Source organism: Epinephelus moara, chromosome 2 (genome assembly GCF_006386435.1).
Source record: "Epinephelus moara isolate mb chromosome 2, YSFRI_EMoa_1.0, whole genome shotgun sequence".
In the NCBI taxonomy this organism is placed as follows: domain Eukaryota; kingdom Metazoa; phylum Chordata; class Actinopteri; order Perciformes; family Serranidae; genus Epinephelus; species Epinephelus moara.
This window is the reverse complement of record NC_065507.1, coordinates 12,869,106-12,884,178: the sequence shown is the minus strand read 5'-3', so window position 1 is coordinate 12,884,178 and position 15,073 is coordinate 12,869,106. Positions and strand designations below refer to the sequence as shown.

At 40.5% G+C, this 15,073-nt stretch overlaps 1 protein-coding gene across 1 annotated transcript in view; it reads right to left on the bottom strand.

The window, feature by feature from the left end:
- zbbx (zinc finger, B-box domain containing) overlaps nucleotides 1–14,844 on the bottom strand; it is a 73,466-nt gene extending 58,622 nt beyond the window's left edge. The window contains exons 1-3 of the mRNA XM_050070161.1: nucleotides 14,679–14,844; nucleotides 11,802–11,935; nucleotides 11,206–11,319 (exon numbers count right to left, since the gene is read on the bottom strand). Coding sequence (XP_049926118.1) covers nucleotides 11,206–11,319; nucleotides 11,802–11,866 — 179 coding nt within the window. The 5' untranslated portion in view covers nucleotides 11,867–11,935; nucleotides 14,679–14,844. The remainder of the gene's footprint in view (nucleotides 1–11,205; nucleotides 11,320–11,801; nucleotides 11,936–14,678) is intronic.
- Between the last annotated feature and the right edge of the window lie 229 nt (nucleotides 14,845–15,073).

Here is a 15,073-nt window from a genome sequence, read left to right as displayed (position 1 = left end):
CAGTAAATGTTTCGCTGTCTTACAAACACACACACACACACACACACACACACACACACACACACATACGCACACACTACCCTCTCTAACTATTGCACTGACTGTGAGTGGTGCTGGCAGACCACTGCAAACTGCAAAGATTAATCTGCACAACTAAAGTTTTTTAACACTTTTAACTAACAGTAACAGTGTGCTTATATATGTGTGTGTGTGTGTATGTGTGTGTGTGTGTGTGTGTGTGTTCAAGGGAGTTAGTGAGAGAAAGAGATTTTGTCAGTCTGTGTAAAGCCAGCCATGCAGTAAGAATGACATGCAGTGACCTGACCACACCTGTTACGCAGAGAAAATCACATAAATAGACACATGCACACTCACACGCTGCCGCGCACCTTTTACCGTCTCGCGGATGGATAGCAGACGACAACCTCTGAGTCACAACTTGCATATTGGAAACAAACATCAAACGCGACACCAAATGCCACCTCGTCAAAGAACATTTCTTCATCAAAGTCAAAGCAAACGAAACACAGTGAGGAGCACTGTTTCACATTAGCTTGGAGCGAGCTCACATTTGGAAGTGACAAACAGATATAGTATATTGTAAGGACAGGAGAAGAGACAGCAAATGATTCGACGTTAACCCAAGGCAAACAACAACTGTCGTACCTTGACACACTCGTGTCTAACGCGAGGCTATCACCTTTAACTGACCCATCTCACCCAAAGGGAGAAGTGACAACATCTGAGCCCTGCATGCGCACACATACGCAAATGCACACACCCTCTGACGTCTAAGGCCAAAGTGATCAAGTCCACTCTCAAATCCCTCTCTCTCAGTTGCCCTTTTTAAATAGGAATTGTGCAAATTTGCAGGAAAGCCCAATCAGTCTTCGTCCAGCATTGGCAGTATAAAAACAAAATCGGGGAGTGCAGCAAAATGCTGCCTGCCTACTTTTGTTTATACAGAATGCGCCTTTTTCGGGGCAATGAGGGGCGTGAGCAAGTAACAAAACGTGTAGCTCAGCATGTGACGTAAAGTGACGTACTCCGAGGGAAGTGACAGTTAATGGTCTCTTCATTTGCGAGGGCAAGGAGGGCGCGCAATTCCTTGTCTCCCCAGTTGCTCATCTTTACAGTGTCTGTCAGGTTTGCATTTCCCTCTTGCTACTAGCTGCTCATTCCTGCTATCAGCTGTTTCCTGTTAGTCCACCACCAGTGGGTCGCACGTGCGGCGTCATCAACAGCTCCTCTCACAAGTCATCAACAGCTCCTCCCGTGGCGGAAGGCGGCCTCGTTCTTTTTAAACCAAAAAGGTTCCGCCGATATGTTTACCCCTCCGCGGCGGAAAATTGGGCACCTCGGATCAACTCGCCAATCCGGCTATGTGTGTCTAAACGGTCGCAGCTTGCTGGCAAAACGGCCCAACATTCGCGGAAAATCTGGCAGTGTAAAAAGGGCTAGTGTGAGACGAGAGGATAGGGCAAAAACAGAGAGGGTCGAAACCGGAGAGAAACTTAGCAAAGACACAAATGTTCACACATTTTAGTCCAGCATGAAAAGTGTCAGGTTGCAGAGTCAACACATGTATGTACGTGGACTAAACAGGTGCTAGGAAGAGCCAAAACGAACCAAATTAAAAGTAAAAATGGAGATTAAAGACAATAGGACTAACCTAAAGGGTGGCAAAAGAGTCAAACAGGGACAAAAGAGCAGATAGAAAGAAAAGCACAGCAGAGAGACAACAGATGAAGCAGGAAAACAGGAACCTCAACTGTACTTTTAGATAAGGCAAGAGCTCGTGTCTGTAAGCTGTGTAGGCCTAAAGACAAAGCTACATTAAATCTGTGATTCGGGCAGGCCAAAACAGTGAATGATGTAGTGCGTGTGCCCCAAGCTGCCGGACTGGCTCTATTATCGCCTGTGTACTCTTCACAAACTGATTATACCGCACCACCTCTCAGCAAACTGAATTTGTTCGCCTATTCTTTGGGTGCGTACACAAGAGTATGTGTTTGTGTGTGTGTGTGTGTGTGTGTGTGTGTGTGTGTGTGTGTGTATGTGTGTGTGTGTGTGTGTGTGTATAACCCGACTCTAAGACAAAGACGAACAATTCATCTAGTCCGGGAGCTCTGCGATCTAAGAGACAAGCAGAGGGAGGAAAAACAGAGTGGTGCATAACACAGACACACAGTACACTGCACAGCCGGAGCATAAATCATAGCTTGAAGATCTACAGTAAAGGCTTGTCAATGATCCGCTCGCATGTTCTGAGAGGAAAAGACAAGTAGGGGAGGAAGCTTTGAGAAAATCCAGGTAACCTTCACATCATACATCAGAAGGCCTGATTAACCGCCAAATGCCCATCCTTGACTGCTTTCTCCCGCGTCAGTTAGAGGGGAACTGATGAGAAAGTCTTTCAACTTCTTCATTAGAGGTGTACCAATTAATTGATTCAAACTGTTTCTGGGTTTCACATCTGAGAGACTGCTGCATCACTACACACAGCCTTCAGATAAAAGGTAAGAGGGTACTGCGGCTACATTCATGTGGCGCTCGACTGTTTTGTTTTATTTTAGTCCCTAATAATGTGACTTACTCCATGACTGCTCCCGCTCAATCCTAACTCTCCTACAAACTTTCCTTCCACCATCAATCCTCCTCTGCTCACTGTGTGTATTATCAAAAATGTCAACCAACAGACAGGGTTTGGAAATGCTGATTAAACTACGGCAGTATGTTAAACTTGAAAGGCAGCACTTAAATATAAAGGTAGCACATCTAATCTTCTGACCCGTCTCAAATGACACAAACTTGCTTTGAGTTTCCGTCTCTTCATTTGCACCCAGCAGTCGCTCCGGAGATGATAAAGGTGTTAAAATGTTCGGCTATGCTCTCCTTGACAACAGCTCTGCGCAGTCGAGACAGATTAGTGACACCGCTGCACATGAAAACAAATCAGCAAAGCATTATTAATCAACAATGCTCTGTGTGAGAAGAGAAGTTGACTAATGACTTATTCTCAACAGCAAAGTAAAAAATAGAAATAAAAAAATCTGAATATGATGTCACCACTTTTGAAGTTATCTCTCAGCCACATCATATCCTGTGTACAATATTTCACCTAACAGTTTGTAGTGTGGCCAGCTGAGTCTTACACTCATACACAAGTTTTCGCTAGATCTTTCCTCCTCAAACTGGCTCACATACACACACACATATGCTAAATCTTTAGCTAGTAATATTTCAAAGATATGAGGCTTAAGCAGGCTTCCTGTTGAGTAGCGTAGTTGAGTGTGTCTCTACTGATTACAGCACACAAGACCGAGGAACCAAAAATGTGCTGTACTCTCTGTAACACGCAAAGTGTTAAAAAATATCACACACACCAGACGCAAACATGGGTGCCATTATTTATAGAGAACTAGAATCAAAAATACACACAGGCAGCCACGCACACACCTTGTTGTATCTTGGGGCTGGTGGAGCGGTAAATGTTGCAGTACCTCAGTGTGACAGCAAACACTGTGTTTATGTGCTTATCGTTTGTGCAGCCCAGACCAGACGGCCCTCTCCCCATACTGATGTATGGCTTCTTAATTAGAGCTGGGCTCCACTTAGAAACAGAGCAGTAGTCATACACACACACACACGCAAAACTCATCTCCTAAAACATTAAACATTAACCTACAATTATAACCTACAGCACGCATTTCCTTGCTTGTGATGATGTATGAATATCTGCCAACAGAAAAACATCATGTGGAAAGAGTGACTCTCACCTCAGCTATAAATCACTACTGATACTGTAATTAGCAATGCTGCATGTAAAAGAGTGTGTGTGTGTGTGTGTGTGTGTGTGTGTGTGTGGGTGTGTATGTGTAACCTTTTCCTGGCTGTTACTATTTGCAGGAGTCTGTGTGTGATGTACGTACTGCGCTTCTCCCTAAAACTGTCCCTGAGTTATGCACCCATATATTTTGATATACACCCCATTACGCCGTTCTCCATAACTTTGCGTCGGATAACACATCTCTGAGTTATTAATGAAATGAGATGAAATGAGGTAAACTGGGAACAGAGAATAAAACAATCACATTAATAACCAGTGTTTGTTTGCATTCAGCAAATTAATTTCCTGCTCGCACAGGCCGGGATGCCCCTCAATCTGAATCTGTTGGATAATAGTCATAGTAATGGGGCAGGTACATACTCTGTAATGAAATGTGGAGAGAAAATAAATGCTATTTTGTGTGCATGAGTGAGCTCTCCAATCCATTTCAAATTAATGTGAAGACGAGCATGCATTTTTAATAGTCTTATACACACAGACACTCACACACAGACGAGGGCCAGAATAATTTTGTGGCAGCATGTGTTTCTATGGCTGTGTTGGCATGCACCTGTAAATGCTGTCCAAATATATTTAGGAATGCCAAAAGGTCCAATATCCAATCCTATGGTAGCGTGAAAAGTTCACTCGAAATAAAATATGTCTGCCCTGTTTTTTCTGAATTAGCTATCATTTTCTTAAAATTACGAGAACATTTTTAAGAAGGGAAAATTCTGCTCAGTTTAAAAAAACAAACACTTTCTCAGAATTATGCAAAAAAGAAAACTTAAAAAATGAATCATCTTGTTGTCTGAATTAACAAAATAATCATCTTGGAATTATGAGTAAAGTTTTCATGTACAAAAAACTCTCCTTTTGTTTTTCTGAATTAACAAGATAATAATCTTGTTAATTTTCTTGCTAATCAGATTTTTTTCTGATTAAACTTTTCTAATTATTCTGAGATAATAATCTCATTAATTCAGAAAAGAACAGGACATTTTGTTTGTTTGTTTTTGTTTTCAGAACTCTGAGATAATAATCTTGTAAACTCAGAAAAGCTGAGCAGATTTTTTTTTTTTTAGTGAATCCATAAACTTCTGTAAAATCATAATCAAAATCCAGCTTTTCTTAATGCAAAACATAAATTAAATCACAATAGATGTATACAGCTGACTATACAGGTGTGTGTATGAGTGTGCGCACATGCAAGTGCGTGTCAGCCTTTATAATTCATTCAGGCTAAATGCCCATGAATCTGTTACAGTAGACACGGCTCCATGACAGCCAATACACTGACGTACTGTATATCTACAGCCACTTTAGTGTTTATCAGTAAAAACACGCCCGCTTTTGTATTCTGCCCACCGTTGATCATCACAACAGAATAGCAGACAAAACATAATCTCTTTTGTCATGATGACACCCATCATTTGTCATTTGACAAGTGAGAACTTGGAAATAGGATGAAATGTTGGAGACTAGCGGGAAAGTCTGTTCCCATTGATCAGTTTGCACAGTGACTCAGGCAATTTCATTACGTGCTGTCCTGACCTTCTCGGGAGGAAAATACATCTAGCTCAAAGAGAACATGATCACGCCGTGTTCCTCGCCAAGTTCAGCCTTGACTTGTGTGAATATGGACAGGTCTGTTATATAGGGGAAAAAATCTCAGACGTTATCATATAAGAGATGAATGGATGGATGGAGAGAGAAAAAATAAGAGGGATTTCACAGTCTGCATTCTTGTCTGCACTTGTGTTCTTATGGAAATGTCATCAGTCACTGTCGAACAGTGTTCCAATTCAAAGTCTAGTCCAGTATAATCCAAATGACAAGAAGTGTTCGTGTTCCACCTGTTTAATGGAGGATACTTTGGGAGCTGCATCAAAGTATCCAAGAACGCATTTCGTGCCAACCGGTGGTGATGGCGGTTTGAGCCATGCTCAAATCTGTTGTAATTTTAATTCCAGGACAGCTATTATGTCACTTTACTAGGCTTTGATATTTTTCAGACGAGAGAGCAACCATTTAGATTTTGAGCATGTGGTCAATTTATCCAAATAATGTCTTTTATGAAATTGGCTCCGCCATTTTGGAGATGTTAGTCATCTTGGCAGCTAGCAGCTCAGCTCCCAAGATGATTGTCCAATCAGTGTCTATCATCTTCCTTTACTAGCTTACGACTGCCTCTGATGTCTCTGGAGCATTTTGATATATGATGTAACTCCTTTTGGGAGATAAAAATTTGGCCTCAGATATGAAATACAACATTTGTTGTTGCCATACTAGTTTGTCCGAAGATAGCCTCAAGGTTCATGTTTTTATTTAACCATAGCAGTGCTGCCTCCATGGGCTGTGGGATCCTTTAATGTACAAATATTACCATGTCAATTAAAAAAAAAACAATATATACATATATATATATATATACATATATATATATATATGTATAAACAGGCAAACAGGCATCTCACTGCCAATTAGGTAATTGTTTCAAATGAAAAAATGTGTTAGTGGACCTTGAAATTGACCTTTCGCTAAGCCCTGCCCCTTTGTAATAGTCCGACAGGCTGTCGGAGTAAGCATGGAGCCCACACTGTAACTAACTGCTAACCCGCTAAAGAAATATTATCATATTTTTGGAAAAATGAAGGAGTGATTCTAGAGAGAAGCAGACAGAGGGGTCTACAGTCTGTGTTTGAAGGATATATCCAGGATGTCAAACTGACTCAGCAGCAACAACAGGTTAAAAAGACAAAGATAGTTAGAAGCTAAAGCCCAACTATAGGCTACAGATCACAGTGTAAAAGTGAAGACAATGCATATAAAGGGAAACTTTGCTGATATTGAACCAGCTGTTTGGCATCGCAGTGTGTGCAGATGAACGGTGTTTGGCTTCATCCCCGTGCAGCTGTCAGCACCCGGACCTCCACCGCTGGATGAGCAGGGATCTCCAGGGGAAGTCAAACAACGTTAATCTGCACACACTGTGATGACACACAGCTGGTTGAATATCAGCAAAGTTTCCCTGCTTCCCTTCACTGGTTCCTGTACAGCAGGGTCGTCCTTTTTGTCACTGTTATAATCATTAAAAAGCAAAAGCAGCATGTGTATACATTCAGTAGGCTATATCTTCAGTAGCTAGCTAGCTAACCCTACACTTTTCAGGGTCTGATTTTGGTTTTGGAACAGGGAAGACACGTATATCTTTTTCCAACCTCTCCAGGTAACGAGTATCATTAATACATGACATTAATTTAGCTCCAAATCCACAAAACCAGCCTGAAAATGTAGGAAATCTGAATCGATTGCATTAGAGTCAATGGAGCACAGCTGTACTGTTGTCGGACCCTGGTCTGAGCCGGCCAAATGCTATGTTAAGACTGGCAAGTCTGCATCCGTGGGTGAGACTTAGCAAAGGGTAAATTAAGACTATTTTGTCACAGTACAGTTGTGAGGTGTAATTACCAGAGCTGAGCTGAGCTAGTGGTGTCCCAATTGCAAGTTAATTGCACTGCCTCAGGTCTGGACTCCCAAGTTGAACTTAAAGTTCTAACTCCTAGGTACGCAAGTCCAAACTTGAATTACTCTGTACTGAGAGAGGCCTGTAGTTTGTGTACATATTTGTGCACACAGGTGCAACATCTCAAAGAAATTGTGTTCAATTTTAATCTGTTAAGCAAAATTGTCTTCTTTGTCGCAAGAGCACATCTTGTTTTATTCTTCCCTTTTTTCAGATGACTAGCAGCATTTATAACTGAACGAAAGACAGCAGCTTGTGATGTGGATGCTCATTGAACAGTATCATGTCAATAACATATGGTTCATCTGTTAAAAAGTGCTACAACAGCACACATAACTGTGTGACACCGAAAGTTACTCCTCACTTTTATCACTGACTGATCTTCGCCTTCGTTGTCAATATGAATTATATGTATGAAGCTATTAATATAAAAAATACTGGGTAACACTGCATCTATGAGTCTTTTTCAAATCCCCTGCAATTACTGTAAAAGTTGTGACAGTAAATGTAAAATACACTACAAACAAATTTAAGCCTTATTCGAAATATAGCAGCAATTACAGGATCCAAACAAAAACATGTCAAGCAGAATACATTGCAGAGCGGTACAATCCGTTTTGGTAATGATTGGGAAAAAATAAGGCAAGAAAAACTAAAAACAAATGGACTACTTGGGTCAATACTTGTCATGTTGAAGTGGTTTTATTACCTTCATTTTAAAGCTTAGTTTAACACCAAATACTTCCCCTTGCTGCATTATTATGCTGCTCCAGTGAAGGGAAAATATGAGTAAAGTTGCATACAAGTTGTTAGGACAAGTTTCTGTAGGGCTCCACTGACCTTTAGTAGAGTCCACTATATGGGCCCGAGCCTACTTCATCTATGAGGAGCTTTTTTCCAATTCTCTGACTGCTCCTTTTTTCCCTCCACAGCAACCTTTTCTTGACCTTTATAGGTGGAGAAGTCATCGACCTCTCCTTCTCTCTCATTTAGTCCCCTCCTCCATCTGTCTCTATTACTCAGTGTCTCTACCATCTACCATCTTTGTTGCCTGCTCTTTTACAGCTGTTGCAGTCTTCTTTTTTTACCACTTTCCCACCTCCCTCCCTCTCCATTAGTCACCTGCTCTGTCCCCTCTGTTTAGCTGTGTGTTAGCATCTATATGTTAAGCCTCTTATCTCTCAAATCTCTCTATTCATTTCTCAGTCCTTCTTGCTTGTATAGCCATTTATACAAGGCAAATTAAATACCTTCTCAATGTAATCTGGCATCATATTGAAGTTTTTGCTTTTGTGCGGCTGTTACAGATGGTTACAACTCTTCATTCATGTTCACGTGGCGAGGCCTGCCATTCATTTTCTGTTTTATTTTGTTGTGGCTAACAGTAGAGGAAGTGTTTTTCTGTTTTGGAAAAGACAGAAAAAATATGGTTTTGGTTTTGAAAAAAAAACTTAAAAGGAAAGCAATAGAAACATATTCCACAAGACTGATAACCAAGGACAACAAAACCAATTCAATTTATCTGAATTCAGCTGAGCATCTGTCATTACCACCATGGGCTGTTTTTAATGAAAAATGTACACTTAGTTTAAGTAAAAGAAATGTTTTAATGCTGTCTGAGGAGTCACATCATGACCAAGATAATTATACAAATCTAATATCAGCACATGCCAAATCAAATACTGTACATAATCCAGTATTCAATCTGATTTGAATCTCCTGTCTTGCATTGAGTTTAAGAGTCAGACATGACTGACTGATTGTGATGTCTTCCCAATCAACATTCTTCAAACTCAATGGTTTCTAACCTACACAAGCTACTTTCATTTATGGTCAACTATACCTAAACAATTTCCATCACACAGTTGGTTTGATTTAGAATCTGTTTTTACATGGTTTAATTTAAGTGTACATATTCTAGCACTGTAGGGTTACACAGGCAAATTGTTTGATATCAATCATCTGTTTCTTTGTCTTTGAGTTTCCGTGGTTGTTTGTGGAGGTCCCTACCTGGTGGAGTGAAGGGCATGGCTGAGGGCTGAGGGCTGAGGGCTCTGTAATCCTGGAGCCAACTCATTGGGCCGAACCATGTGCTGCCATGTCATGGGTGGGATTTGGGTTTAGTTAGTTTTGCTTTGCTTATTTGGTTTGGCCAAGCCACTAGATATGCTCCCTCGTGTCATTTTGACAGGTCAGTTTGTTCAGTTAACACCTTGTTTAGTTATTATATTGAGTATAGTTATATTTTGTTGACCCCTTTTATAGGCCTAGTTGTTCATTTCTTGGTTCGTAATTTTTAATGCATTTTTTGGGTAAATAAAATCCCACCATTTTGTCAAGAACTCCTGTGTCCCTGTTGCCTCACTGCTTGGTCCATGGACTGCTTCATACCAAGAGCCCTGCTGCTAGTGGGGCTTATATTCCATGTGATAAAGAGCAACACTAGGAGCAGTAAAAATATCTGTAGGGTTGCAGTGATATACCAGTCTCAAGGTATACCGTGATATAAAAGTTGATGGTTAGTATACCATGCACATTTGCTTATCTACGACACTGAAAAAAATCCAACTGGATAAAGAGTCTCCCCTTTATTTTAGTTATTTTCAAAGGAGTGACTTTTTACACAAACTTCCATTAACAAAATTGTTTCAAGTTTCAGTTATAGTAATAAAGCGTTTGTTCAACCAAAAATAACCCTTCCATTTTCATTCCTTAAAGGGTCTGTCTGACTGATAATCAGTGTCAGGGTAATATGTTACAAAAATATAACTTTTTAGCAGTAACAAAGTAATATAACATGTTACCAACAGGATTTGGGGTAATATTATTACATTTACAATGTCATATAATGCGTTACCACCCAAAATAAACTGTTTCATTTTTCATTCATTCACATCCACACCGCACTCCCACTAGAGCACCACCTGGAAAAATATCCCCCGAAGGCTGTTGCCTTTTGACATGTCATCCATTCATTCATCATGCTACATTATAGAATAATGCCAGTGATTGTGGGTGTTATCATGTCCATTGTGTTTCCATTCATATACCTACAACTTATCCTGTTCTGCTTTTGCATCCTGAGGCTGCCTGAAAGCAGTGGGAATAAGAAGCTGGCTTCCGATTTGTTTTTACCTCATCCCCATGATATCACATAGTTACCTTCATTTATTACTTTTGAATTACTTTTGAGAGTAACTTGCCCAACACTGCTGATAATAATACAAATTCTGTAATACTGTGATACCATGAAACTGCGATATATTCTGAGACTGTTATCGCACTGTGAAAACCTCATACCGATGAAATCCTACTGTACAGTAAGTAAAAACTTGATTCAGGAGTATGAGTCTCTCCCTTTTAGGGTTGTGGCGGTTTAATGATTTCATAGTATACCATAGAATGAACACTGACAGTTATACTGTGTACATACTCTATCAACAGCATTAAAAAGAAAATGCAATCAGATGGAAAATCCCACCTGCAAGTGGACATCTCCTTTCCTCATTGACTATCAGACATTTTACACATACTTCCATTAAATGGTTTTGTTTCACTTATAAGTAAGCATTTCTAATATGGTCATCTCACCATACCTTGAAAAGCTCATACCATTGCAACCCGATCCCCTCCTGTGTTTTCTGTCACAGCTGCTGCAGCTCATCCTGCACAAACTTACTCACTCTCTCTCCTCTTTCACTCCCTTCTTCTGCCTGCTGCCTTTCACTGCCTCACTTCCATTCTCACCCTCCCACCCACCCTCAATCTGCCCCTCTCTCTTCTCCTCATAACTTCTCCCTCCTCCATCTCCTCCTTTTCTAGAACACTAACCTTTAACATGGATACTCACCCTCTCTCCTCCTTTTCTTTACTCATGCTCTCTTTCAACTGTTGCAGCTTCTCCTCCATCTCTTTGCTCTCCTGGGCCAGAGTCAGCGTCTGCATGTGCTGTTCTCGCAGGTTCCTACGGCAACATACACACGCGTTCACGTATGTGCAATCAATCAACAACGATCAATCATACAAATGACCTACTCCATCAGATTGGACGGCCAGGCTTTCATCAGTACCTTCAATTCATCTACTGAACTGGCAGACCCCTGTTGCCATGACTTGATCAATACTTTAATCAATTAGTCACTGGATCAGGGCACCACTAAGCCAGACATCAATTTAGTCAATTACCTGTTGGCGAATGAGAAACTATGTACAGTAAGGAAATGGACTCAATTTTGCATTGGACAATATGAAGAAAACAAATACACTGCACTGAAAACCATCAGAATCCAGGTCACAAGGTTTATCTCGCCCGAAAGTGCATTTTGTGAAATACTCACTCTGTGGGCAGAATCTGAATGGACACAGATGGAAATAGTATGGCAGCCAAGTAACTATAATGGGCTTCTACCTGCCTTAAATCACATCATTGATCTTATCTCATCTTACCTGGCATTGAGCCTGACGGATTTGGCCTTGTTGTTAGGAAGCACCACAAAGTCATTTAAATTCATGTCTCTTCTTTCTGAGGGCTCAGGTATTCCTCCTGCGTCTTGTGGTGTGCTTTTCACAAAGAGCTGCTTCTGCAATAAACAGTAACAACAACGGTAATTGCATAAAACTGGCTATCACGCCGTGCCCAGGCTAAATCAAGCACTGCCATAAATGAACAAAATAGCAGGGACAGATTTGCCCAAATGTATATGAGGCCGTTAAATCAAGAAATCTTGTTTGTTTAAATTGTATCTGGCAGAGTTATGCGCTTGACAAATGGCTGGCAACTCTTTTAGGCAGTAAGAGCCAATTAAGGAAATTAGCCAGTAAGGCAGATATCATATATTGTTATACAGTAACAGCAAGACAGCTACACCTGATAGCAAGTGAACTGATTGTAAAGTGACATCAAGTGGAGGTGATTAGCTCCTGTAAGTTTCTGTAAGGCCCCATATGAAACCTTCGCCCACCAGACTGTAAAGCAGCACAGTAAAGCTCACTGAAATTATAACTTTAACGATCTCAGCTTGCATGATAGCTACCTATCTCAGACAGGATGTTTTTACTTTTCATAGCAGTGGAAGCACAGTTGTAACCAATAATATTAACGATGGCACAGTTATATTTGAGTGCCCCTTGAAGCTACATCAGTAATACACAATATAAGGGCAAAACTCAAGGACGCAGCCTTGATTGATATTATTAATCACACCTGTACGTTTTCCGACCATGATGTGAAATCGACTGCCAGTGAAAAAGGGTCTGTTGCAGGCATTCGGGTGACAGACACACTGTGGCACACTGAGGCTTTTAGTTCTTCTTGACAACAGCAGCTTTCACAGCTGCAGCTTCGACACGGTGACTTGAGGTGAAGGAACAAACCCCCTTGGCAAACACAATGTACATCCTTAGTTTTTTTGGCAACAATGGCTGAGAGTACATCATTGTGTTCCTAGTTCACTCCTGTAGCTCAGTTGTCTTGGTCCAAACCAAAATAATAACCTGTAACTTGTTTAATTTTTGTGTTAGAGCTCTCAAATTTTGGCCTAAAGTCCCCTAATTTATCTACTACATATAGCAACTTGTTCAATGTCTCCAACTATACCACAGAAGTCACTAATTGATGTCAAATACAGGAGTTTCACTGTTATAACCTGCCCCACTGCAGGAGGAAGTTGTAGCACAGTCAGAGGCCTGTACCACAAGCTCAGTTCAATTTACCCAGGATATCTTTTCGTTATCTGGCTTGGCTAACCCTAATATGAGCCATCTAAACAACCAGTACTACAAAGCTGATTATCAACTAGCTCAGTCAACTCTGGAGTTAAACATCCAGCCTCGAGCGCGTTCATATGAAAGAGGCGGGGGTGTTAATTATAAGCGACATCATCAGAACCATGAATGAGGTAGGCTACATCATATGATATGAGATGAAACGGTACAGAAGACAATAAAATGTCAGTGGCGTGGGATGAAAATTATATTCTTTTCTTATGATGTTAATGCAGAAATATTGAAAGTACTATCCAAAATGTCACCGTCAGTTGAGACTTAAATTGCGTGTGGGTATCATGAGGCTATATTTGACATTAGTATAAAGTATTTTTTGCTATTTAGTTGGATGATGAATATGTCACATAAAACGCATAAAGTAAGGCCAGACTGTTTCTGCTACTGAAGTAAAGAGTGGAAAAGTAGCCTAGTTAATGACTGACGAGATCTGTTTGACCCAAATGTTGTATTTATAAAAATGGGAGCCAATTAACAGTGTGTGGATTACTTTTCTGATAAAATATTATCCTTTTTCCCCAGTCCTCACGACACAGGTGTCTCGTTATTTTGAGCTGCAGTTATGGGTTTAGGGTGTAAATTAGCAACACTTTCACTGTGGACTAAAATAAACTTTGCATAAATTAAAATCCTGCTAAAATCATGTGTTAAGTGTTGTAAACGATGGCTCTGTTTGTTAGAAGCTCTGTTTTAAAACCAGTGGAAATAGAGCCCCGAAGAGACTATTCTTTTTTACCTGAAACTCTTTTAGACTTGGACTTTTGCCCATGGATGCTGGATCTGAGGTCTGGGTGTTGACAGGTTAACCTGCTACATAGCAGGTTAGCTATTCAGCTTGAGTTACCACGGTGATCTATCCCGGTAAAAAGAGAACCAGCTCCGTATTACTGAAAACCTTGAGTCAACCCTGAAGTTACCTCGCTAACTCCAAATCCTGCTTCACAGTACAGGCCTCTGGGGTAAGTAGTTACAATAACAGTGAATTAAAAATGACACAATGCCTCATGTAACATCCTCTTGCTATGTATTTAAGACCTTTAGACTGCTGTGATAGCCCACACAGGGCAGCTGTGTTGATCCTCTTTCTCTGATGTTTCGTATTTACTTATTTCTGTTTCTTTTTAGTATCTTCTGAATGTCACATGACAGCTAGAGTGTTCTTTGGGGACAGACTTTTCTGTTTTCCCTGCCTCAAGCACACCCCTATGAGGTTTTCTTACCAACTCTTCTGGCATGCTGAGAAAAAGAATAAGATAGATAAATAAAATGTGTTTAATTGTCATTTGGGTTAGGTGTAACACTTTAAAAAAAGATGTTACAACCATCCTGCCTGTGTCAGCCACTATTTAATGAGCTATAGCAACATGATTGAAATGATTAGATGAAATACCTTACATGTGGCCCAGGAGACCACTCTCTAATCTACTACGAGTTACATAATTCTAATTTCAACAGTATCAGTACTTATCAAAATATAAAGTCGGTCTCTCCTACAACACATCACATAACGTTACTGCTGACAATAACGTTAATTTAACTTACGTTTTCGGTGTGTCCTTGTTTACCAGCTCATGTTAGCACAGTCATTCTTTCATTTTTCAATGTAGCAGGCTTTACTGTTATGAAATTAAAACTTTTATGGCACTAATACCCGATTTGTATGTTAATATTTCAGGTTTTCGCCGGCGTCATGCTCCAGCCTCTGTGCTCAGGGCGGTTGTGTTGAGCTGTCGTTACCGTGGCAACCAACTCTCGCGATAGCCCCGCTGCTGGAGGTATACCGGAAGTCGTTTTGTTTCACTTACTGCTAATTTGTCGTGATGAACTTCTTCCTGCCTGAATGTGTTGATTAAACTTTAACACTTTAGGAGAATTATGACAGTATGCCTTTGTTTGTTCAGGGAATAAACATTGGATTCAAAGACATCAAGTCCCCT